Below are 27,319 nucleotides of genomic sequence, written 5' to 3'. Positions count from 1 at the left end.
TTATCTCTTTATATAAAAATAAATATCATTAAAATTATATTATTTATATTTTAAATTGATGTATTGAGTTTTAAAAATAATTTTTTAAAGTCAAAAAATAAAGAGATATTTAATTACTTTTAAAGATACTTATTATATAAATAAACATGAAATATGTAGATATTAAAATAATATTTTATTTTTAATACAAATTAATTATCAATTAATTGAAGGATATTATTTAATAATAATAATTATTTTTTATAGTGTATTTATTGATTAATTGATTGATATACTAAATATATTTTGGAAATATTTTTATTTAATTTAATTTTAGTTTTTTATTTTTTTCAAGGACTTACTAACTCTACATCAGAATCTTCTTCTTTTACAAAAAATGATTTTGTGATTGGAGGATATTTCTCTTTAAATGATGCATCGCTAAGTGTATTAAGTAAACGCACAATTAGGGCTTCTAGTTTATGAGCTAAAATTTAAGATTTTCTTTTTTCTAAGTTCCATTCTTCATCAACCTATTTGATTAAATAAATTTAGTTAAATTGTCAATTATATAAACTAATTTACAAAATATAGTCCTTAAATAGGTTCCAAGGAAGCAGCTTCTGCTATTCTAGCAAGTGCTTCGTAAAATTCAACAATATACATTTAGTATATTCTATCTTGCTAAAGTTCATCTACCTGTGTCATAACTGAAAAGTTAAACGCTTGCAAAGCTACATTTGGTCCAAAGTGAGCTTCTTCTGTTAAACCAGCCTTATTGCAGATAGTCTAGAGTTCTTCTAAACACATAAAGGGAGCTTAACCAGGCTTAACTTTCATTTTAGAATACTTTTTATAGATATGCTCAACAATTCTTTTGTAATTTTTTAAACATGTATCGCATTCTTCATTCCAATATCTTTCATTTCTCCATGTTTACAAGTTATATTATGAATTAATTTCTTAAGCTAAATGCTCATCCCAAAACATCTTAACTGCCTCAAAGTAGTTACTTGTAGTTTTATATTTCAAAATATACTTCTCTTCAGCTATTCTAACTAAAACTTCCATCATTTAATATCTGCTTATAGCTTTTTATAATAGTCCAATATTTATTACTGTAATCAATAATGTTTAATTATTTACCTTAAACGGGATTTCTGGGATTAGTTTTATCTTATTATGGGATAGATGAAATTGTAGCAACCCACTTCAAGTTAATATCAGGATCTTTGATGAGATTTTTATCAATAATTTTAATTTTTTCAATAAATTCTAAGAACGCAGGATTTTGTATTGCCCAAATATCACCTACAGGATATTTTGTTGCGTAGCTCTTATAGCAATCTTTAATTTCTCTGTAATGAGATCTGAAAAATTCTTTGACTTGTTTGAGCTAATCCTCATTTTTAATTAATTTTGGTATTTTTCCATAATCCCAATCAAAGTCAAAGCATTTTCTAAGGAGTTCTTCATCATCCATTCTCCACTTAGCAAATAATGAGATTGGGAAGGTCCATTTGTATTTGAATTTCTTCTTTTTAGGAGGAATATAAACGGGATCCTTGGTTCTTGGTAAGATACTAATTAAAGGCTCATATTTTAAAAATGGCTTTTTGCTTGCATGAACATTCATATAATTCAATTCTTTAAGAGGGACATCAATAGTCTATCCTTGATAAATGAATACATTCTTTTTATTAAAAACACTTCAATTAAAAAAGTTAAATTTAGTAAATGTAAATTATTACAGGAATGACAGACCCTTCATAGTTAAATTTTTTTTCTTAATCTTTAGCAATTTCAGAGCTATCTTCTCCAGAAAAGAAATATTCTAATTCTCCAGGAGGAATAACTCTTTCATATGTAAAAATTTAAGAAAAACCGTCTTAAACAGCAACTCCTTTACCGAAGAAATTACCCCTAAAATCTTCAAAATTAAAATGAATAAACAATGGATCATTTACAAGATCACCAGATATACCTTTTAATTACAAAACAATAAAGTTAAAAATTTAATAAAATTATCAACAATAGCAATTTAATTAAAATTAACATACCTGATTTCCATTAAAACTTAATTTCCTACCAACCTTCGCATATCCAGCAACAATCCTTTAAATCTTTATCACGACTGGTTCTAAATATATTAGTTTCAACAGTTTTACAGCCTTTTTATGATTAAAAAATTAAATTAATTTGAAATTTAAAAAAGTAAAGATTACTGTCTATCCTTAGTCTTGTATGCATAGCTGTTAAATCTTACTCACTTTCTTCTTCAATTATCAAAAAACCTCTACTATCTACATAACCTACATTTCCTGCAAAATGGAAACCATAAATTGTCTTATTTTTTTCAAGAGCTGCAGCTATATCAACAGAGTCTTAATAATTAAAATAGTTATTGCTCAAATCTAGATGTCTTAATTCTTAATTGTTAGTGATAAATTCACAAATTTAAGGAGCACATGAGTTTTTATTGGTGCTTTTGCCCAATGTATTATAACTAATATCAAACACCTTTAAATATTCATTAGTTTTCATACCTTCAAATATCAATTATCCTCCTTAAGCTTTAATTAAATTCCAATGTAAATAAAGCTCATAGAGTTCATTTTATTCTAAAATATTTTTTAAGTCTATGCATACTTTATCAGTGATATAGTTTTTAGATAAATTAAGAATTTTTAAGCTTTTGTTTTACATAATTCCCTTTAATAGAATAATAATGGCATAATCACCTAATTTATTGTCTTCCAAATTAAGAACTTCAAGTCTTTTAATAATATATTATTACATTAATTATAAAAATTATCTTTAACTTAAAATATTTAATGCCTCTTTTTAAATTATATTTGATGAGCATTAAATTTTTTTAATTTAAACACCATCAATCCTCATTAATTAAAGTTTATTTATATTAAGGCCTCTTTTTTAAAATTCCAAGATAAATGGCAATGATTAATTTTTAATATTGCAAAATGCTATTTATTATTTATGAGAATTGACAGTACATTTTTTTAGCTGTAAAATCAACATTATTGTGAAAAATAAAATTGAATCCTAATTAAGAGATAATTAATTTTGATAAATAATCAAGGTTGATGAAAAAAAAATATTTACTGACACTTAGGCTCTTAAAGAGAGCGAGATAGATTTTCACAGCCAATTTTTCCAATATTATTGTTAGCTAAATTGACTTCTTTTGCATTTTTAGAAATAATTGATACTAGTTCTGCAGCACTTTTTTCAGATATTCTATTATCCTACAAATGAAATTTTTTAATATTAGCAACTTTTTTTAATCCTTATGATAAAACACTGGCATACTAATCTCCGTATTGCATGTGACTTTAATAAAAAAAAATAAGCTTTTTTTAAGTTTTGTAAAAAGTACCTTAATTTTAAAGTATCTTCATCTCCAGATTGTTTGATTAGTCCTAGTTTCGATGGAATTACATTTCTCTTTTCTACTTCTCTTAAAATATCTGTTTGTAATGAAGCTATTTATTTAAAAATGAAGAGTTAAATTGTATTTATTGACTTGTCTCATATTTATTTATTTATTTAAATATCTCTCTGGTGTAATTTTAGTGAAAAGGAAATTTAATCACTCTTTAGAGTTATCACACAAATGAGTTAGTTTATCTAAAAATAAGAATGCAAAAGTATATATTAGTTAGTAATCTAATAATGAAGGAGATAAATAACAATAAAATTTGGTACGCTAAACCTAGTAAAAGTTATTTTGCTAAACTATCTTAGAAAGATTTTTGTAATGTCCATAATATTAATCAATAGCTTCTTCTCCAACTATTTCTTTGGATTTTTTATCTTCCAATTGCATATCATCACTTTCGTTCAGTTTCTTTAATTAAATTAAATCATTTTCTCTTGATCTTTCCTCCTCAATTTATTCCTTTGTTCTTCCATACCTATCTACTTGTGTTCCATCTTTCAACCTAGTAAAATGAAAATGAGAGCGCTCACTCATATTAGAAACTGATTTATCCTAAAAACCCTTTAATGTCCTCATAAATATTTTTGGTGAGCTATTAACACTACAATTTAATGAAAAACGTGCTCCATTACTTTTAAAAGCTGAAGAATATAATTTCTTAGTGAGAGGAGAATCTTTTTCAGAAACTCTGTTATTACTCATTGAACTATGTTGATAGCTAATATTTAAGAAGTTGGGGCTTTATGCATTATACAAAAATCCTTGGTGACCAAGTGAATCTGTAGTTTCCATTCTATGCTATTCATACATATCAAAGTCTGTCTTTAAGCGAATGTTTTATTTTAAGTCTATAATGTTTTCATCCAAGTTTGTGTGAGATTAAGATTTCTATTAATGAATCTTAGGTAGAGTCACAGCTGATTAGCTCTACCCTGAGTTCCTACTCAGCATAATTATTCAAATTGGCTTCTCTATTTATGTTAAAATTAATTGGTATATGACTGACTAGTTTTTATATGTAAATTTGTTATATCTTCTTATTTATCAATATAAACAAATGTTTTGATTATAATTTTTATCTATGATTTCGCACTTTTTAATCGCTGATGATTTATATTAATTTCTATTCATTCTTTTATCGAATATTATCATTTTGTAAAACTTTTTTTTCAGTACTTTTTTTGCTAATCCAATGATAATAATTCCCATCACTTTTAAATGTTTTTCTTTAGTCTATTTATGGACTATAGTTATACTGAAAAATAATAAAGATCTATCTATTTTATTTACATTTAAATAAAGGCTAATTAATTATCCATCTTTTATGTATGTATTCATTGATTTTTTGTTGATTTTTCAATAAAATAATCTATTAGCTTGGTCACTTGAATTGTGCAAAAAATTAGCAACAAAACCTAGATTACATATTTTTAAAAATATTATAATTAAGAATCTAATTTAAATATTTTTAAATAAAGTTACATAAAAAATACATTTCTTTCTTGGCTTAACTATTTGGTATCTTTAAAGCAAATTAATAAACTGTACCTCAAAACCAAAATATTAATTGTACATATTAGATTAAACTATATGGTAGCATTTGATAAAATAAATTAAATGATTTAGTACCAATAAAATTATAAATATTACTATGAGTAATAATTTATGATTATAAATTAAAAATATTACCAATGTTTATTACTTCCTAAATTAGGAACATAAATTAATTACAGATACTGGATAAATTTAAATATTCTATTTTAATTAATTATGATTTTTAAATTGAACTATTTGTTATGTTATTGATAAAAAGTAAATAAAAATTCTCAATGTAACAAAAGAATTTTTAAAAAATACTTTATTTTATAAAAAAATTAAACGTGTGTACCTCAAAATTATTAGGATTAAGAAGCTAGTAAATCTAAGATTCAATTTAGAGTATCATGCTAAGTTCAAGTGTAAAAAAATCTTTTTACAACATGGGATATTTGATTAATCAGCCTCCAAGTCATAAAAGGTCATAAAATTTCCTATACTATTAGGAAACTAAGTAAAAATTATAAATAGAGTAACTGAGTTTACTCCTGATGGTATTGTGGTTTATCTTCCAAATATAGTTGTATTTTTAGATTTATTAATGAATAAATTGGTGATATATTTTCATAGGAACTTATTTATTTTCCTTTGAATCTCATTTTTTTTCTCGGAAAACTAAACGAGTATATTAAAATTTACCTTATAAAGATTAACTAATCTATTTAAAAAAGGAATTTAATTAATATAAAATAAATTGAGATAGCAGATAATGACCTTTTTTTGTATGTATTTCAGATGGATAAGCTTGTAGGCATCTTGAATTCTAAGATCAATATGTTCATACTGTTTTAATTATTGGTTAGCCAATGAAGACGAAAATTATATTAACACATTTCTCATGATAAAAAATGTATTGTTTAAAAAAAAATACTTTTATACCTTAGATAGCATGACAGATGTAACTTAATAAATGTATAAAAAGTGATCACATTCACACAAAAAATTACTTTCACTATAACATTGCTGATATTATATACTTTTCTTTCTTTTTTAAATGTTAATTTTTATTAACAACTTAAAACATAAATTAGAAATTGAGAAGATATTCTGATTATCCTCCAGCTTGGGTAATCTAAAATAAATTTAAAAATCTATTATGAGCTTACAGTTGAAGACCTCTTTTAAGAAATTCTTTTAAACTAAAGAGTCTGATTATAAAATTAAAATTTATTAATACTATTAAATTAATTCTTATTATCTAAATTTAAATAAAATATTAGCTAAAGATTTAAAAAAATTATTCTATAAAAATGGGTAAATAATAAAAGTTTTGATTCAAGAATAAATTATTTGTTAATAAACTAGAGAGATTAACAATTAGTAGATTTTATTAAACTTTATAAAATATAAATATTATTAATCAAATTTTATAATTTCTATGCAATTTAAATAATTAAATCAAAATTTAAATATTATATTAAATTTATCTATGAATTTTAATATTAAAATTACACAAAAATTAATATTTTGAATAAAAAATTTACTAAAGTTTTCAATTCTTTTATATTTAAGATAATATTTATTCTAGAACATCCTATTTAATGGATAAATTTAACAATACATTCTATTAATGCAATAGTTTGGTATTAATAGATATTAAAATACAATAATTACTATCTATTTCTTTTTGAAAAAAAATTAACTGTAAGAATTCAGTATGTGTCTAGAACTAACAAATCTAAAAAATAGCTATTAAATTTATCAAAGATTTATATAAATACTATTTCCAAATATTTGAATACATATATTATAAATACAAATGTAAAATGATGATTATATATTCAAAATATTTTTATTGTAAGGTATATTTTTTTTTTCATAACACTTTTGAGTTAAAAAATATGATTTTAAAAATTAAATTTGCAATTCAAAAGAAAATGCATTCAAATTTGTAAAATAAAAATATTGTACAAATAATAAGTAATTGGTTTTTTAAAATACAATTCTTTTTAATTAAAACTTTAACTATAGAATTAATTATTATATTTAACAATTCAGGTGGTAAATTGGTAGATTGTTTTAATTAACATATTTACAATTAAGTAATTTAGATTTTTAATTTTGGTTTTACCTTTAGAGGTTAATTTTATAATCATAAATAAATTAGCCTTAATAAATCAAAAAAATATATATAATCCTTTCTTACAAATATAATTAATTTTTGAAATTATATATGAATTTATGACTAAAATAACTGTAAGTTTGTTTAGAATGTTTTAAATTATACCAAATTATTTTGAGTAATTTTGTAAAGGATCAAGAGGTAAGTACATGACATAAAAATTTATAAAAACTCCTAATTACATCAAATCAATGGACAAGCCAGCACTGAATACACTGGTTTTTATTATGGTCTATCTGGGTTTTTTAGCTCTTTCAAGAAGTAAGGAAATGAGTGATAAAAAACATAGTCTTAAGATCAATATTTTGTTAGAATGTAAATTGAAATCTTAAAAAAAGAATTAAATGAAAGTAAAGGCTTTAAGAAAGATATATAGCAAATAATATGAAAAAAGAAAGAAAGACAAAAAAATATTAAATAGCTCATTCATTAACTACTCATTACAAACAATAATTCAAAAAAAAAATAAATAGATAACTAATCAATTCAAAACTTTCGACAGGAACGAACTATATTGTACTAAATTAAACTTTTTAATTTAATAAAAATTTTAAAATACCAACAAATAAATAGCTAAGAATATTTCTAGCTGGTTTTTATTAGTATCAAGAACTGATAGGTAGAAACATCTGGCTCGTTCAAGATGATAGGAGGGCAATAAGAGAGATTAAAGTAAGAGTAAATTAGGGAGAACATAGAATAGCTAGTAATAATAAAAAAAGAGTTAAGGAATTATCCTCATCTAGAAGTTATTGAAAAAATAGGTTAAGGTTCATTTGGTGATATTTTTAAAGTCTGGGATAGCAAGCGCGCTAGATGGGCTGCCATGAAATTTGAAAAAAAAGACAAGAAGAATAGATACTCTCTCATCAAGAAGGAGGCTTAGATTATGATATAAGTGAAGGGTTCAAAATATTTTGCTGTTCTTTATGACAGTCGTTTCAGCGAGTTATCTACTTATAATTTTATTGAAATGTCATTTTTGGGTCCAAATTTGGAAAGTTTGAAGAAGAGAATGAACGGAAAGTTCAATTTAAGAACAGTTTTACTTATAGCTAACTAGATGATTTCAGGGCTATAAGTCCTTCACGAAAAAGGTATTATTCATCGTGACATTAAGCCAGAAAATTTCGTTATAGGCAGTGAAGGATATCATCATCAAGTGTATATCATAGATTTTGGGTTATCAAAATATTACATAGATGAAAACAAAAATCATATTGAGCAAAAAACTAATAAAGGTCTAGTTGGCACTGCAAGATATACGAGTATAAATTCTCATCTTGGATTGGAATAGAGTAGAAGAGATGATATGGAAAGTTTAGCGTATTTACTTCTTTACTTTGCCAAGGGAACTTTAGTTTGGTAAAATCTTTAATTCAAAGAAAAGGAAGAGCGTTTTAAGAAAATAGCTGAATTAAAGTAAACTACTCCACATGAACACATGTGCAGGGGACTACCTAAATAGTTTCATGAATTTTTAAACTTAGTAAAGTCATTAACATTCGAATAAACGCCTGAATACGATCGCTATCGTTCTTTATTTTCTTCATGCTATAATTAAAGTTTCTCAACTCCAGAAAGCTAATCATGTTACGATTGGTGTCCTAAAAATTGCAGTCTTTAGGCAAAATTAATGAATAAGGCAGTCTCAACAAAAAATTTACAAGATACTTCACCACAAAACAATCCTTTTAATAGTAGCAAGAATATTTAAAATCAAAACACATTAGGAAATTCTTAGAAATAGCAAATTCCAAGCACTCCATAAATAATAGATCAAAAATAAATTTCTTAAACTATGATCTAATAAGATAAAAAGTAAAATTAAATTGAGGTTCCTCAAACTAAAACCACTGTAGGAATAGTCAATAGTTTAAGTAATGTTCAAAATGGAATGACTTAGAGTAAAAACGGAGCAGTATCAAGCAAAAATTTAATACCTTAAAATAAAAATGATAGCGATTTGTTAGCAATTTTAAATAAGTAAGTAAGCAATGAAGTCTACAAAAAGTAATTAGACAATTATGACAATAATGACGATGATAATATAGATGATATCCCTGTTTCTGAATTTAGGTAAGGTGAAAGAAAGCGGATACCTATTTTCAGAACTGAAGATAACTTCTCAAAGCATCAGTAGCATGCATTTAGTCAATTAAACTTAGCTTTGTCAGTAAATAATTAAAATGATGATAAAATTAACACATCAAACAACCTAGAAGCTCAAAATTATAAAACTCCTTATTTAAAAAAGACTCACAGCTTCGAAGGGAAAATAGGTTTAGAAAACAGTTCTGCAGGCAACAAAGCCTTAATAAATCATATAACGAGTTAAAACATTAATTTATAAACTCCAAATCATCTTTTAGTTCAACCATTTTCAAACAGTAATATAATAAACAAAGATAGTTCTTAATATCCAAATAACTGGTCCAACGAATGGAATTCAGAATAAGATGAAAAAGTATAAGTGTAATCTGTTATGCCTTTCAACCCTTCTAACAATTAGTAATATTTTTGATCATGTAACAAGAAAAACAGTAAAAACTAAATAAATAAATTACTATCTATCTATATTTCCTTTACAGCAGATGATTACTCAAAACCTATTAATTTTTATAATTTATTGGCCTAACCACTTTTTATAATTGATAAAGCTTCTTAAAATTATTTTATAATTTTTAAACATTTTAAATACTTTAGATATTATTATTATTATTAATTTTGTAAATTAACATAAAACAAAGACAGACTGAGTTGTTTATTTATATATGTTTACTTAATATAATATTGGAGAATTTTCTAATTAGTTTTAACTCAAGTGTTTTATTCATACCTTTTACATTAAGTTATTACTCTAATTTAAATTAAGCTAAATCAATTTTTTCAATATTTAAATTTAAATGAAAGATATTTTAATAATTAAATAATCAGTAACAATAATATTAAATAAATAATACACAATTAATTTTATAAATATAATAAGTGTGTTTGTTTTTCTTTAAAAAGGAAAAAAAATTAATAGAAAACTAATTTACAATAATAATAAATACATTTTAAATAAATTACAACAAATAAAAGGCTAAATTTAAATTCAATTTTTGTAAGAATCCTTTATAATTTGAATTGTAAATAAATAATTTAATAATTAAATCTAAATAAAATTAAATTTTATCATAATTAATTTTAATATTTTTAGAAAGGAATAATTTAATTTTTTTAAAAAACAAGTTCGATTAATTTAATTTATTTTATATTATATGTTGCTTATTTAGTTTAGTAAGATTTTTATTATAAAAAATATAAATATGTCAAAATTATTTTTAACATTTAACATTGAAATAAAATTTATTCATTTATTTGTTAGTAATTAATCAAATATTATTAGAATATAAACTATACATTTGTATATAAAAGTATAATAAGCTTCTTCTTTTATCATTTTTAAGGTAATCTAACAATATAAAAACTTAAAATCTAACCAATCACTCAGTAAGATTCAGCTTTCAGAAGCTTGTGATAAATATCATTTAGAATTTGCGAAGAAACAAATTTCTAATAAAATCATATTTAAACTAATTATATTTTTAAAATTTTGTATTTATTTTATAATTTTTGTTAAATCTATTTAAATTTTGCTATTAACCAAATTAAGTAAGTAAAAGAGTAAAGAAGTCCACTAGAGACTAAGTTTATGGTATGCTAGCTTGATTATTTTTTTTTAAGTAATAACAGGATTTTTTGCTTAATTCCATAAATTTAATGGTAATTTTAATAATAATCTATTGAAAAAGAATAAGTTGAATTATTAAGATAAGTATTAGGAAGAGATTTTCGAGTATTCAATTAAAATTTTAATGTTTCATTAGAGTGCATTATTGCTGGGAGGCTAGCATAATGCAGCATCTAAGAAATTATTCCACTCCATAGGGTTATTCCTTTGCAATTCCATTGCAAGCTATTTTATTTTATGAACAATGTTGTTCACCTAGCGGTTGTATTCACCAATAGTTGCTTAATCATTTATATTCAAGGTTATTCCTAAAAGGATTTTTTCAAGGATATTGTGGAATTCGTATTATTTAATATGGCCTTATTTCCATGCATTAAACTCTTCTTTTAGGTTTTCAAACATAGTGTTATGTTTATTTCCTTATGGTTCATACAGTTAAGGAAGGAAAAAACGGCAAATATTTTTGTCTTCATTATTTAAGCATTTAAGCACCATCAAGCATGGAATATTAAGGAATATATCTGCATCTCTGCAGTCTACTTGTTCTTAAAAGTCTTTGTGTTTCTGTCCAGTAGCTTCGATAATATGAGAAAAATGTTTTAAAAATATACACTTTTTAGGGTCTAAAAAGTATGATTTTCCTTTTTCCCAGCTCATTTCATACTCCTGTAAAGCTTCTACTAAGTCATAATTATTTTTTAATTAAGGATCTACCATTTCTATATTTTGTTCATATTTTCTGAACAGATTTCTTAGTTTAGAAAAAGAATTTCTAATTTATTCTGCTAGGTATCTAACTGCTTAGCTCTATTCTTTTGTTATGGTTCTCAATATAACTTCACTTTCTTACAAAATTTCAAACTGCAAATCATCTCTTCCCTTTCCATCAACATTCGCTACAGCATTTATCTGTGATATTATTTTACAAAGCTTTTTTTTATAATTTGTAATTTCTGAGTCCATTAAGAAAATCCTCCCTTTTATTTTTTCTCTTATTTCTATAGACTGAAGTTCTTTTTCAACATCAATGGCCTTTTAAATGAACCTTCTTGCATCTGTTTCAATTAACATCAATTCTATAACATAAAGCTTTTTTTGAAAGAAAATAAATTTTAATTTAAATTAAAGATTTATTTATTATTTGCTTTGAAAATATTGTTGATAATTTAATCTTTTATTAATTTCTTTAAGTTAAGTATTTATTAATTTATGGAGTTTGTTCGTAAGATTAATTTATCTAAATTATTTAATTAATTAATCTATGACCAAAAATACCTAGTTTGATTACATCTAAAACAAACAAAGTTTTTATCACAAATTTTTGATAGATTGTTTTAGTGGGAATAATTTTTACTAATTCTAATGATGAAACTTTTAAAAGTGAATTTATTTTGTAAACTCTATCTCTCTTTGCTTACTTTTAACTTTCTTTCATATTTATTTATTAATACTCTTTATATATATATATTAATTTATATGATCATTAAAACTCTCAAATTTTATAAAGTCTGCATTGTGCATTTGCTAAATTAGTACTAGTTAACTTGTTGAGATATATTAATTCCTTAAATAAAATGATTACTTGCTCAAACTTTGCCCAACAGTCGTCAAAACTCTCCAAGCTGAGGATTATCTCTTATCTAATTGCTTATGCAGAACAATTTACTATATTTTCTTAGCAAGATCTACTGTAAGCATTTCTCATTATATGTTACATTTTGAAAAAGCTTTAAAGTAATTTTTATCCTGCTTCCAATACTTCTGGAGAAAAAACATACTTCTCTCCATTTACCCATAAATATGGAAAACCTTTGTTTATAGAAATTAATTAAGAATTTATCTTCTCTTTTAAATTTGCTATGAACTATAAAAAAGTTAGCTTAAAACTGTTTTAGCATTTAAAATTTTTTTTCTTAAAATATTGATGCTTAATTAAATAAATAATATGCACATTTGATCTTTTTTAATGTGTTTTCAAGATAGATAGATTAACTAATTAATATTACCTTCTTGTGCGCTATCTAAAATTTCTGTCAAGTAACACAATTAGCCTTCTTTATATAATATTTTATATGCTTTAGAGAACTCTTTTCTGTAATCCCTCAATGCTGTAGCAACCTAATATGTCTTTAAAATAAAAATTTGTTTTATTTCAAAGAAATATTTCTCTTTTTATATCTTGCTTCAGTCAAAAACACTACTTTATTCATTCCATTTATTATTATTTAAATTTTTATATTCTCATTATGTAGCTTGATTATGAAATTTTAAATAAATTTAAATCGAATTGAATGCCCTGATATGGTTAAATCATTTTAATTTTTAGTTATTTTTTATGTTTAAGAATTTAATTATGAAGTATCTTGCTAATCATTCTCTACTTAAGCAATAAATGATTGAATTTTATTTATTTATTACCTCGCACATTTTTTCAACTATGGATAAATATCTTTTACAAATTTTTTGACCTTCTTATGAGTCAAGATCATACTTTTGGTAATGCTTTTGTATTAAATGCTAAGAGCAAACGACAGCCTGTTCTAAAAGTATAAATTCCTAAGATCTCTTAAATTCTTCTATATCTGTTAATGGGCGAGGAGGTGCTGTGCTGACTCGAATAAACTATCTCTCATCAAAAACACTGCTAGTTTCTGAGTTCTCTATAAATGTTTTAAGAAAAATAAATATTAAAGTCATAGAAAAGGATTATCATTGCTATGAAAAATGGAGGAATAAACATTAAATTCTGGAAAAAATAGATAATTAAAAGCATCTTGAGCAATACTACATCATTCAGCTATTGACTATCATTTAAAATTATTTTCTTAAAATTACAAAAAAATTCCGCAAATATCATATAAAATGAATGGCTAATAAACTTCTAAAATTCAAGTAATCATTTACGATCATCCTCATCATCCTATTGGGATGACAATTATTGCTATCTCTGAAAGTCGAAGTCTTAAACCCCAGTTGAAATATCTTGAATCATTTCTTTCTTTCTTCTGTGTTAACGCTTCTTTACTTCCTTATTTGCTTGCTTTTAATCTTAAATTTGTAGGATTTGTGAGTGTCAATTTATATTTTTTATTATATATCCTATGTTCTTTTTGAGTTTTGAGTCTCTTCTCACAAAATCTATTGTTTTATTTATTCAATGATTGATTTATAGCTTATTATTTAAAACTAAATAATGATCACTTATTTTCATTAATACTAATAGCAGTCAGTCTCTTGCATCTTAAAAATGCTTATTTATAATTCCTGCCATTTGCCATACATTTTTTTGCCAAGTATTTCCAATGATATCAAAAACATTGTTCTCAAAACTTCAAATATTAATTTCAAAGGCTTTATTAAAATTATTTTGTAAAATAAAAGTAAAATTATGAGTAATTTATTAGTATTAATTACCTGAAATTTTGAAGATTGTAATGAAAATCATGGTGAATATTCACTAATTAATTTTAGGTATCATACTTAGTTAAATGATACTTCTTTTAATTTTAATTAAGAAAGACTTTTAAAAATATTTTAATTAATAGAAATCCATCATCAAAAATAAGAAAAAAAATTTTAATTTAATAAAATTTAATTCTTTTAAAATAAATTAAAAAATAAAATAAATATTTATTAAAAAATACAAATAATTTTAGCAACCATTTAAACAATAGCAATTTATTTTAATAATTGAATGAATAAATCTAATGTATCAATCAAAATTAAAAAATCGTAAAAAACATTAATTCCTTAAAAATACTATTAAAAAATATCCTAAAGTCTATTTTTTTTTATTTAAAATTTAAAATCTTTTTTTTTTAAATTTAATCAAAATTAACAAAAATTAATTTAATTAAATAACTAAAAAGAAATTTTATAATGAATGAGTCATTGATGTTAAAAATTTTAATTTAAGCTGATAAATCTAATTAAAATAAAAAAAAAATTGATAATAAAACTATTGTAATAATAAATTCTAAGTTCTTTATATTTTAGGATAACTCTATTATTTATTGAGAAGATGTATCCATCGTTATTAACTTTATTTAGTATTATAAAATCTTTTATTTAAATAAATAGTTAATGAAATCTAACTTTAAAGCTCCAACTCATAATGACTGACGACTGAAAGTTAATAAAAAACATATTTAAAAAATTTTTCTCATTTTTATAAATTTAAAAAATTAAGAATAAATAAAATTTCATATCTTTAATTTATTTATAAATTAAATTCTTATATTATTATTTATAAAATAAATAGAAATAGTACTTTTAGTAATGAATAAGTTGCTTAGCTTAACACTTCATTACTTTAGTTTAATTGAAAAATTAGAATACTTAATAGAATGGAAATATTTGCACATAAAAATGCATACAATACAATACATCTTAAATCAAATATTTAATAATTTTTTATTTATTTATTTTTTATTATTATTATTTTTATTTTATAAATTCCTCTCACAACACGATATTAGATTAATAAGATCGGGCAATTAATCAACTCATTAAAAACTTGTAATCATCTAGGCATCACTGTTACGGCTTTAAAAAATTTCCATTAAAAAATGAGTCCTCCCCGTTTTGAATGTTTATTTTTCACATTAACTTAAAAATTCTTTTCATAAAATATTCATATTTATCTAGGTAAATTCTTTTTTTTTCTTTTAATTTTTTAAATAATGATAAGTTTTATTTTTCTTTTCAAGTATTTCTTTTTTTGTATTTCGTTCATCTAAATTTAAATTTAAAGATTGTTAATAAGTTAATATCTATCTTCATTATTTTATTTATATTTTTATAATTTTAATTTAACTAAAATTTCAGATAATTCATTTGATGTTAAATTTTATTATTACATATTTTTATTCATAAAATTTGATATTTTATATTTTTATCCATACCTTATCATGTATAATTTATAATAATAATCTAATTCATTTTCATCAGTTATTTTTCTTTTAATCTTCTGAATCACTCATTTTATCATTTTATTTGATTTATAAATTATTGTTTATTATTTTTTTATATAAAATAAAAATTTTTAATGTCAATGTTTTAACTATATTTTATTTGAGTAATATACAGAAAAATAAAGATATTTACTCAACACTTTAAATTGCTTATTTTTTCATTAATATATAGAGTAATTAACTGAACCACATTTACTGAATAATTCTTAGATATTATTCTAGCTTCATAATATGCCAGATTTAATTATTAATTTTACGGATAAACTACTTTATATAAATTCAGAAAGAGATTAATATAATATTTTTTTTATTTTATTTCTTATCGTATTTCTTATATCATTTGGATTAATTAAATTTTAAAATTTATAAATGTTGTAAGTAATTTCATGAATAATTTCTAAGATTTGCTTACTTTCGATTAAAAATTTAATTAGCTTTAAGTAGATCAAATAGCCATTTCAAAATAACTACGTTATTAAATTTATAAATACAATTAATATAAATAAATAATCAAAAATATAAATAAATTTAAAATAAAAAGAAAGTAAAGAAGCAATGATAATATTAATTGCAAGTCTCTTAACAATTCTTACTTTTTGTATTTTACTATTAATCTTTTCACCTAAGATTAAGCTTTTACATTTAGCAAAAAAGTACAAAGATACTGAAGTTTTATTCTCACCAGTAGGGGGAATAGTTAATCTTTATTAGCAATCTTTTGAGAAGTATGGGGATGCTCTCTACTTTATACGGGATTTAATTTAAAAAAAGCCTAATACAAAAGCTATATTGTACAATTTAGGAGTAGATATTGTAGTTAACTTTTAAGATGCTGAATTGGTTAAGGAAGTTCATTAGAGCTACAGCGATTACTATGAGAAGCTTAAAGGAATTTTAACTCTATAATATCTTTTTGATAAAGGAATGCTTATGACTGATGGTGATGAGTGGTAAAAATAAAGAAAACTCTTGGCAAATACTTTTCTATTCTAAAACATCAAAAGTAGACTTCCTGTGACAAAATAAGTTGTATAGGAAATCTATTCTAGCAAGTAATTAGATCTTTCTAAACCAATAAACGCACTTCATATGAGTGAAAAAGTTACTTCAGATGTAATTTTCCAAACTTTCTTTGGTATTAGCTTTAGAGGTAAATAAATTAATGGAGTAGAAATTCAAAAAGAGCTGTCAAATGTACTTATTGAAGGTTTTAACTACATATAGAGTTCATTTTACTATAAATTAAAAATGGTTATCTTAAAAGAAAAAGCTGTTGGGTTCAAGCCTTTTAAAGGAGAAGAAGATCTTTTAAAAAGAATGAAAAATCTTAGAGATACAACAGAAGAAGTTATCTAAAACCGCTTAAAATAGATTAAAAGCGGTAATTTGGATATTTCATAAAGTGAGCTATTTCTTGATATCCTTCTGAGAGATTACATCTAAAAAAACTCTGAAAGTGAGAAAGATATTTAGCAAATGATTGATTAATTTATGACATTCTTCTTCGGAGGCACTGATACTACAGCAGACTTGGTTGCACTGACTCTTTATCATTTATCTCACAATTAAAATTTTTAAACTAAACTTCGCTAAGAAATTAAGAGCATAATAAATAACTTCGAAGAGTTAAACTATGACAACTTAAATTAAATGAACTACTTATAGTGTGTAATTAAAGAATCTTTGAGAATACATCCCCCAGCTGTAGGAGTACTCCCAAGAGTTTGCATAAAAGATCACAAAGTAGGATAAATTGAAATGAAAAAAGGTATGTTGATGGATACACATTTTATTGGAGTACTCAATAATCCAAAATACTATGATAATCCACAAGATTTTAATCCTGATAGATGGAATGACAGTAAGAAAATGGAATCAGCCCCCTTTTCACCCTTTGGTATTGGAAAAAGAAGTTGCATTGGACAACACTTAGGAATGATGAATGCCAAAGTAATCATCTGCTTTTTAGTAATGAACTACTTAGTAAAGCCAAATCATCAGCAAAAACTTAGAATGAGTTTAAACACAGTTTACACTCCATTTAATGATGATCTCGTGTATTTTGAAAAAATAAATTGATTCAAAATTTAATATTTTCATTCATTTTTATTTATAAAAATATATTTTTTTTATTGTATGAATTTATAAGAAAATTTTTTTATTTTTTGATATAAAATTTTGTAAAAATTGCACAAAAATAATTCTAAATCAGACATATTTATTTATTTATTTTAATTTATTATAAAAAAATATTTATAATTATTTTTTAAGTTTTAATTGGCATATATATCAATCATTTTTCAGATACCTTTTTTGTCAAAAGGTAAGGCTTTCTCTATAATAAATCTAATATTAATTCACCAAAATATGTATTAGCCCAAGCAAACCACTCTCTAGTGAAATTATTAGAATCTCTAGCTAAAAATGATTCGTGAATAAAGTATGTTCCTGCAGTGGTAGTTTTTAAAATTTCTAAACATTCCAAAATTTCTTGGTCATTATTAGAAGTTATGGCTCTTGTTATTATAGCCATAGGCCATACGTACTCATCTCCGACGTGAGGACCACCGATACCGTGACCATCTTTTCCACTAAAGTAGTAAGGATTTTAATTTGAATCAAGAACCATGTTTCTTGTATTTTAATAAAGAGGATCATCTTGGTCAATAAATTTCAAATAGGGTAAACTGAGCAAGCTTGGAATATTTGCATCATCCATTTTAAAGTGGTTGCCAAAGCCATCAGTTTCATAAGCAAAAACGCTATTTCCATTTATATCTTTAGTAATAGCTTTTGAATAAATTGACTGTTTAATTTAAAAAGCAAGCTAAGATAACTTTTAACTGAGATCAGGGTTCTTAGTTTGAATGATGTCTGCTGTTTTTTGTAAATAAGTAACAAGCATAGCATTACCAGGAACAAAATATGCAAAAGTACAGGCATCATCAGATGGACGGAAGGCACTTTTTATCATGCCACCTTATCCAGTACATAAATTTTATCTGCCATGACTTAAAGTATCAGTAGGGTTTCTGGCTTCACGTTAAAAGGTGTATGGAATTCTTTTTACTTAATCTTCTTATTTAGTTCCAAGTTGATTCTCCACAAGAGTTTAGTAAATAATTTCTAAGCTTCTGAAGTAATCTTCATGCATAAAGCTATCATCACCTTCACTTTGTTCATAGAATTCTACCTACAACTTCAAGACTGCAGCAAGAGAATCTATTTCATATTTTCTTTCCCAAATGTATGGATTCATTGCTTATACACGAGTATTATTTGGAAGTAGTTTTGTAGTATTATCAGTAGTAAAGGGAGATACTTGCTCTTTAAAATTGAAAGCATTAGCATATGGATCGATGAGTACATTGTGTATTTATCTATTGATAACTCCAATAATCAAATCTTTTAGCTTTTAATCTTCATTAACATAAGGAAGATAAGGTAAAACCTAATTTGTAGAATCGCGCTACCACATAGCTTAAATATCACCAGTAATGATAAAAGCATCAGGTCTCCCAGTTGTTTCGTTTTTACCAAAGTAATAAACAGTTGTATCAAGAGTGTTAGGGAAATCTTATTCAAACATAAGAGCTAGTACAGGATCAGCTAATTGTTCTTTGACCTCTCTAATAACTTTTTCTATTACTTCAGAAGTGAATTTTCTATCCTTTGGTTCTGGTCTATCAGGAGGAGGGAGCTCATTAGAGTCAAGAGATACTTATCTGGTGCTATTTTTGTTCATCTACATTTTAAAATTTTATGCAGCAAAGATAAAATTGATTTAAATTATAAGAAATATCAAAAATATTAATTTTTTCATCAATGAGTCGTCTTATTAATCTTATATTTCGTAATTAATACTGATTTTTGATAGATAAATAAATATTATGTATTTTTTTTCCCTATTAGGAAATTTGTTTTTAATTGAATTTCGTTAAAGATATTTTTTAGTATAATCTTACTTAACATAATCAAATCTAAGTATTTATGATTAAATAAATACATATTTAGTGTATTTGCAAATGAATGAGTGGTAGGTTATCATGCAAAAATTTTATTAACCACTTCTTACAAACTAATTTACTTCTAATTATTGATGAGTAATACTTTTTTGTTACAGCTTACTTGAGTTAACAGAACAATTTATTATTTTTAATTATATTTTATAATATTTTTATAGACGTTTCTGACTCTTTTTTAGAGAAAGTTTATATAAATTTGGAGTTATATTTTAAAATATTTTTATATTTTTTATTCCATTAAAAAAAATAAAGTAATGAATTAATTTATGAACTTCATAAAAAAAATCTATGAATTTATTGATTAAATTATAATAATTTAACACTATGATTTGCTTATTTATAAATTAAATTTAACAATTTATAAAATAAACAGAAAATTTGATTAACTAATTATTGACAATTTTAACTATTTTATATAATTTAAAATAAATTTGTTAAACATTTTAAAGATCGATCAATCAGTCAATTGATTGATTGATTCATTTTTAAGAACTTTTAGATTAAGAATTCATAAATTCACTTAATTAAGTTAAGCACTTTTTCGTTTAATAATTCTTTTATAAAAACAATAATTTATATTTTATCCCATAAACATTTTTTGATAAAATTGCTATTCTTTTGTTTGCAAAATAACATTTTAATGATTTTATTAATAAAATTAACAATTAAGTTATTTTTTATTGAGTTTTAATCACTTTTTACCCAGTTAAGACCTTACTAATTTTTTAAATTCTTCCATTTTTTGCTTATTTTTAATTATTTAGCAATTAAATTAAATTTATTTTTTATCATATCTTGGTTTAACTTTTACATATTCATCACTAGTATTTGTTTCTTAAGTTTTATTGCTAACTTCTTATGTTTCTTTCTCTTAAAACTCTTCTTTAAAATCATCATAAAACTATTATCTTTTATCTCCTTTTAAGTAAAATCTTCCTGGATTCACAGAAATTCTTTTACTACGTGCAAGGGATACTCTTAATTAATTTACGTTCTAAACTTTTTCTTTTGGTGATATTTATGCAGATGTCATTGCACTGTAACATTTTTCTCTTTACTAGTCTATAATAAGGCTCATGTAATTCTAAGGAAATTTTTATTAATTATAGTCATTATTTGTGATATTTATCTTCTGGTTTTATGATGTATTCTTAGGTGTTTAGCTAATTGTCCTTTAAGTTGTAGATTTCGTTTACATCATTGATTTTCTTGAGTATAGCTTAGCTTCTCTATCTTGCTTTTTTACATAGTCTATATCAATCAGAGGATTTTTGTTATCTATAGGAGCAACTTTTGTTTCTTTTTATATAATTTCTTAGACAGCTAAGCTCATCAGAAGTTTCGCTTCTATTTAATCACATACATAGTTATCATTCAATATATCTGACTCTAACTCTTTAAGTTTACTATCGTACTCTTAATCATAGCAGCTGATTTTCTAGAAACCTTCTAATTTAGGTTACATAATTAACACTTTTTACTTTTTTAACTGAGTTTAAGACTTTTCATTATTAATTTTTACATTCAAGAATGAATTTTTATCATAAGTTTAATCTAATTTATTTTGTTTCTCCTTTCTATATGAGTTAAGCTGTTTTTCTTTAGTTGGAGATCTACTTATTGATTCTCCTTATTTGTTCTGATAGAAATTTACTTAAGTTTGAGAAAGCTATTTGTTTGACTACTGTGAACTATAATTTCTCTATGAAATTTATGAAGCTCCTCTATTTGATTGATTGTTTTTTCTATTTAATTATAGCTTAATCTTACTTTTTTAATCTATTTAGTAAGCTTTATTGTTTTAATTTTCAATACATTTTTAAGATCCTTAGTTCATTAAATTTATTTTTATTTCATTTTAATTCTCTTGAAAAGAAAACAGGTTACAAGCTTATTTTCTTTTTGAATCTAGTTAAACTGGAGAAAAATCCCTATTGTTTACAGAGCCAGCTCTTTTTGGTGATTGTAAGTTGCTATATTGTATTGATTATTTTTGCTGATTATTTACATGATTTTCTAAATAATCATAAAAGCTATTTTCTTATTAATTCAGCTTTCTTTGTTTTTGCATTGATAGCAATATTATTTTCTTTTATTATTGGCTGAGACTATTTGATTTTTTTATCTTTTCTTATATCTTTTATCTTGGGGATACCTAGCAAGAGTCTGGTCTGCTTGCTTACTATTATTAAGGTGCTTCAGTATTTTATACAAAGTTATTCAAATCAACTGATTAATTTTACTAATTTTGCTGTTGATGTTGCAATTAGGTTTAAGCTCTTTAGCTATTTTTAGAAATATTTCTTTTGCACTAAGCTGATTGTAATCTTCTTGCAGATAAAGGACTACTTACATAAGATATTTCACTAATTACTTCAGGGTATTTTTCTTTTGTTTATGCAGTAACTATTTTTTTAAATATTCTTTGAAATGAAGATGGACTTTCTAAATTATTTTTTTGATTATTTTTTGCATTAACCAAGTTATCTTAATTTTTTAGTTATTCTGGTTACTTTTCTTCATTGAACTAATTAAAAGTTTAGTTAATAAATTTCTATTTGATATGTTTATTACTACCACTATTACTAGCCTTATAAACCAAACTGCTAGATAATAAATGTTACGAACTTTCATTTTTTAGTATTTGAGGAGGAGAAAAGCATCTGATTTTCTCTAAACTCAGCTTATGGTCAGTAATAAAAAACTAATTATTTTCTCTATGGGAATTTAACACATTCCTACTTAATGCAGAGGGAGAATTCTATTGAACAATTGCTGTGTTATTTATTGAACTGAATATCTCTGAATCCTAAATCATTTTTTTTGATCTGATTATTTCAGTAGTGTTCAAAACTTTATTAGTTGAATATTAAGTCTCTTCTCTTATCTTTTATTCAAAACTATTAAACATTTGGTTAATAAAAATATTTTTGCATAATTTTTCTTATCTATATTTTATTTTTTCAATAAGCATTTCCTTTTTTAATTCATCTATAAATTCTGGGCAATACTTTTTTTACATAATTTAATAAAAATCTTTGATTTTCAAGCTGTAGTAAGTTGCCTCATTACTAGCAACAACTGCTTTTGTTACTCTTTTTTTATTATTAAAAGCTTCTTCATCACCAAACATACTATTTGGACAAACCTTTACTACAGGAATCCTCTTTATTGTTTTCTTATAGCTAAGCTAATTACCAAAATTTCTGAAAGGTAACTCATTCATATTCAAGTCTTTTGTCCTATCCACATATAAAAGATTAGCATTTTCAGTAAATATATCTGATTTTTTTGATACCTAATTATAATAAACAAAATAAAAACTTACAATTTTTGCGTTTCAAATATTTTTAAGCAAGCAAGCAATTCATTTAATTTACCTCAATTTCACCTTCTTATAAAAAATAAATTCTATCTGAATCTTCATTCTCTTTGTAAATAACATGATATTTGTTAAACTAGTGCTTTGTGCAAGACATGAGTATCATTTCAACATCTTATTTGTACAGATCTGTAAAAATGTGGAATTAATGAAGGAATCCAATTTCCTTATCTCTTTATATTTTGTAAAACTCACTTATACAAGAATTAAATATTTCTTTTGAAACTGATGCACACAATGTATCTTCAGCACATATTACAGTAGCTGTCCTCACAGTTTCTTTATAGTAATTTATAATATGTTTTGATTTAAAATACTGTTAATTAAGAGCGAAATATTAAAGAAGAATATTAAATTACACTATCTTAAAGCAATTTCACCAAAAGAATATCCAGATTTAAGGGTTGCTATCTAGTTAAATTAAGGGTAGGCTTTATTCACAAATTATTCATCTGGCATTCTTAAGTATAATTCTGGATTTTAAATAATTTCTTTACTAATTTTGCTTTATTCATCGGTTATAGCTGTTCCAAATTTATTTGGTACTAAAACCCAAACAGAACCTTAAATTATGATATAAAATGTTGAAGCCTATTCACCTTTTAAAAATATTACAATAATTTAAATATTTTAACAGACATATTAAAATTAGAGTTATTAAATTTTACCCTAGTTAAAAATAATCTCCCTTCTTTTGTACTCTGCAAATTACATATTTTTTAGCATCTTTCTAATAAGCTACTGATTTACATCTTTTTCCATATCTTTTATAAATTTATTATCATTAAAAGCTTTGTATAGGATTTCTAGATCTGCCTTTGTTCTCGCAGTATTTTGTTTCTTAAGTAGAGTCTTAACTATCTTATAAGTAAGTGATAAATAAATTAAAATTATGAAAATATTTTCAGTCTATAAATGCTTTACTTCCATATCATTTGGATCAGATAAATCAAAATTCTACCGATTTTAAAGCTACTTATAATCTAATTTATATTTCTTTTTCTACTAATTAGTAGGTTGTTCCTGCTAGCTAGCTTATTATACTTAAATTTCCTTACTTTTAATCACATTACTTGAAACATCTTCATTGTTTTCTTTCGAATCATCATGTAGAGTCTCCGCTTTTTCCATAAATATAATGATATTTTTATTTAATCTCTTAATCTATTTTTAAAATAGTATCTTTTTAATTTAATTACTTTCTTTTTATATGAAGTTATAGCTATTTTGCAATTTCTGTAAATCGTTATTACTATATCATTCTTTCAATTTTATAAATATGTTATGAGTGTTAGATAAAAAATATATCCTTTTTAATTTCAATTATTTGCAAAAATAATATCCATTAAATTTACTTGTTACTCATAACTTATTGATGATATTAATTTAAATGGCTAATATTTTTTTCTCTTCTTAAAACAATTAATTTAATTTAATTTTATAAACTTTTATTAGATATATTAGAAAAACAGATAGCTTTTTAAACATATAGTCATATAGTCTTTGGAATTCTAATTTAAAATATAACAATAAATTAATCAACATATATTTTTTATAAGAATTTAATAATATTAAGCTGAGGACTTTCTTATAGTAAATGAGATATTATATTTATATAAAATTCTTGCTTCTTATTTTCATTCATAATTTAAAAATTAAAGTTTATTTTTTTATTTTCTTTAAAAAAATGTATTTTGCTTACTTAAAAGAAGCAAAAAATTATTTATTTTTTACTAATTAAAATTTAAATTTTTATATTAATTTTTAAAATATGTATTATAACATTTTTTATATTTATATTAGCATAATTTTATTTAGCTATTAGTATATAAATATATATAATTAATATTCCTTCATAAAGGGTGTTTGTATCTTGGTCCTTTGATTATGGAAGAATTACATTAATTATTTTTTTAGAAATATTATTAAATATTAATTAATTGCTTAAATAAAATTGTATTTGTTACAAATTTTCAAAAAAATATAACAAAATAAAAGTATTACAATTAATTTTATGTTTATTTTTCTTATTTATTTAAAACTTTTCAAAGAATATGGGTATTTAACTAAAATTAATATTTTAAAGTAAATTATGAACAAATATAAATAAATATTAAAAATAAAATATAAAATAAACTATGTGATTTTTTTAGGTTCATTATGATAATTATGTATTTGAATTTTATTAAAGAATAATGTAAGATAATTATTATATAGAGTTAATTTATTATTCAAGAGCAAAGCTTGACTTTCTTAACAAATCAGATTACCAATCTTTGAAGTTATGGATAAAATTCTAATGATTTTCTAGAATTTTATTAATAGTCTAGCTTAAGTAAAGCAAAACTTTTTGTTTAGTTGAATTTAATTATTTTAAATTTTTCTAGACTTTTTCGTTTATTATTAAATATTAATTTGTTTGGTTTTGTATCATTTCTTCTATTTTATTTATTTAAGAAAGTATTTTTGAAACAAAATCTTAGTTTTATTCAATCAATTATATCATAATTTTGTATTAGTTTATTAAATTTAGAGTTTGATTGTTTTTTATAGATTTTTCAATCTTCTTATTAAAATAAGGATATTGATCGCAAATGATGAAGTCTTATAATTTTTACTGATCACATTTATAAGCCATTTATATAGCCATGACAATTGTTTTTGCTAATAAAATTATATCTACTTCGTTTTATTATATACCAAGTAAGTCATTAATTTATTATTACTATTTTTGTTGAGTTGAACTCATTTAAGTCAGTCTTTTTAAATCTTCTTAAAGCTTTTGAAACATATTATTTAATTGGCTTTCCCCATCTATTTCTTAAAAAAGTGATTTCTAGCTAACCAATTTAGTTGCTTCATATACTTAACTAGAAGAAGAGCAATTACCCATTTTATTATTTGAAGTTTTTTTCTTTTTTGAATTATATTTTAATTAATTAATTTATTATAAATATTTGCTTTACTCTCCTCAAATTTAATCAATCAATCTCTAATTAATTTTCTTAAATTCAGTATGAATATATAAATTAGTAAGATTTTTTAAGGGTTACACCCTTAAGTGCAAATGTAATATTTATAATATTTTTAAAAATACAAAAATAATGAAAAGTATTTACAAAAGATTTATTTATTTTACATCCTTCTTTCAAACTATTCAGTTTCATTTATTAACTTATATCGAATTTAAAAATTATAAATATCTCTTTAAATATATAAATTTTACTGAATTATAGACTAATGATTACTTAATAATCAAATTTTAAAACAAATTTCGAAGCGTTAGGGTCTATTCAATTTTTAGTAACTATTATTTGAGATCATAATAAAAACAAATCAATTTAATAAAATTTTGTTAAGAGATTATTAATTTGTATTATATAATTACTAATACATCCATACATACATATTTTCAAACAAATTAAAGTAAATTAATTAAAAGTAAAAAGTCTATTCGTTAGAAAAAAGTTATTTAGATACATATGTGAATACAAATATATATCTATATTAAATAAATTTCATAGGCATATTCTAGTAATGAAAATAGTTGTATTATAAAATAAGTAATCTGTCAGAGCTTCTAAGGTATACTAAAATTTTTTAATATTTCTTAAATTATTGAGTTTTACTTACAAAATCTCAAAATAAATAATTTATTTATAAAACGCCCAAAGCTAAATATATTATTCGAATTTCAAAAAGAAATAACTTGAATTATCAATTATTTCATTTTAATTTTTTCTAATCAGTCTTTAGGATGTTTTTGATATGTAATAGCGTTTAAATTAATTTTTTATTTGTTCATCTTAATTCATGGTAATAAATAATTAATAAAGAACAAACGTTTTCGAATTTCTCAAATCAGAACTTTATAAACATTTATAAATATAAGTTGAAATTTATTAAATATATTGGTTCTCATCTTAAGAAAATTTTTTAATAGGTTTTAAAATTGGAAAAAGAACTTAACACCACTATTATGTTTATGATTTTTTGATTTGAAGACATTTTAAAATATTTATTAATGCAACAACATGAAAAAAGAA

At 23.0% G+C, this 27,319-nt stretch overlaps 7 protein-coding genes across 7 annotated transcripts; 2 read left to right on the top strand and 5 right to left on the bottom strand. All coding sequences in view use genetic code 6, as the record gives it.

Annotated features, from left to right (window-relative positions):
* Positions 1-329: 329 nt before the first annotated feature.
* On the bottom strand, positions 330-4,390 carry TTHERM_00191430 (hypothetical protein; the record flags this gene model as incomplete). The annotated part of the gene is made up of 9 exons (XM_001016720.1): positions 330-512; positions 565-1,070; positions 1,126-1,672; positions 1,731-1,963; positions 2,040-2,150; positions 2,205-2,755; positions 3,103-3,330; positions 3,377-3,482; positions 3,706-4,390. 9 exons carry the CDS (start codon positions 4,388-4,390, stop codon positions 330-332), a joined length of 3,150 nt encoding a protein of 1,049 aa, XP_001016720.1.
* Positions 4,391-7,800: 3,410 nt separating this feature from the next.
* On the top strand, positions 7,801-9,681 carry TTHERM_00191420 (Serine/Threonine kinase domain protein; the record flags this gene model as incomplete). The annotated part of the gene is made up of 1 exon (XM_001016719.3): positions 7,801-9,681. The coding sequence occupies one exon, from the start codon at positions 7,801-7,803 to the stop codon at positions 9,679-9,681; it is 1,881 nt and encodes a 626-aa protein (XP_001016719.1).
* Positions 9,682-11,022: 1,341 nt separating this feature from the next.
* On the bottom strand, positions 11,023-13,885 carry TTHERM_00191410 (hypothetical protein; the record flags this gene model as incomplete). The annotated part of the gene is made up of 5 exons (XM_001016718.2): positions 11,023-11,982; positions 12,476-12,702; positions 12,900-13,020; positions 13,312-13,553; positions 13,798-13,885. The coding sequence occupies 5 exons, from the start codon at positions 13,883-13,885 to the stop codon at positions 11,023-11,025; spliced, it is 1,638 nt and encodes a 545-aa protein (XP_001016718.2).
* Positions 13,886-16,421: 2,536 nt separating this feature from the next.
* TTHERM_00191380 (cytochrome P450 family monooxygenase) lies at positions 16,422-17,945 on the top strand (the record flags this gene model as incomplete). Its single annotated transcript, XM_001016715.1, has 1 exon — positions 16,422-17,945. The coding sequence occupies one exon, from the start codon at positions 16,422-16,424 to the stop codon at positions 17,943-17,945; it is 1,524 nt and encodes a 507-aa protein (XP_001016715.1).
* A 214-nt stretch (positions 17,946-18,159) lies between these two features.
* Positions 18,160-19,617, bottom strand: TTHERM_00191370 (meiotically up-regulated protein; the record flags this gene model as incomplete). The annotated part of the gene is made up of 1 exon (XM_001016714.3): positions 18,160-19,617. One exon carries the CDS (start codon positions 19,615-19,617, stop codon positions 18,160-18,162), a length of 1,458 nt encoding a protein of 485 aa, XP_001016714.3.
* A 965-nt stretch (positions 19,618-20,582) lies between these two features.
* On the bottom strand, positions 20,583-24,491 carry TTHERM_00191360 (cyclic nucleotide-binding domain protein; the record flags this gene model as incomplete). Its single annotated transcript, XM_001016713.2, has 5 exons — positions 24,198-24,491; positions 23,942-24,134; positions 23,633-23,872; positions 23,272-23,552; positions 20,583-23,189 (listed from the first exon to the last, which is right to left on the bottom strand). Exons 1-5 carry the CDS (start codon positions 24,402-24,404, stop codon positions 20,583-20,585), a joined length of 3,528 nt encoding a protein of 1,175 aa, XP_001016713.2. The 5' UTR covers positions 24,405-24,491.
* A 937-nt stretch (positions 24,492-25,428) lies between these two features.
* TTHERM_00191350 (hypothetical protein) lies at positions 25,429-26,223 on the bottom strand (the record flags this gene model as incomplete). Its single annotated transcript, XM_001016712.2, has 1 exon — positions 25,429-26,223. The coding sequence occupies exon 1, from the start codon at positions 26,164-26,166 to the stop codon at positions 25,429-25,431; it is 738 nt and encodes a 245-aa protein (XP_001016712.1). The 5' UTR covers positions 26,167-26,223.
* Between the last annotated feature and the right edge of the window lie 1,096 nt (positions 26,224-27,319).

This window comes from Tetrahymena thermophila (assembly GCF_000189635.1).
Source record: "Tetrahymena thermophila SB210 genomic scaffold scf_8254638, whole genome shotgun sequence".
Lineage (NCBI taxonomy): Eukaryota > Ciliophora > Oligohymenophorea > Hymenostomatida > Tetrahymenidae > Tetrahymena > Tetrahymena thermophila.
The sequence above is the reverse complement of the archived record's forward strand: the minus strand, read 5'-3'. Positions and strand labels throughout refer to the sequence as shown.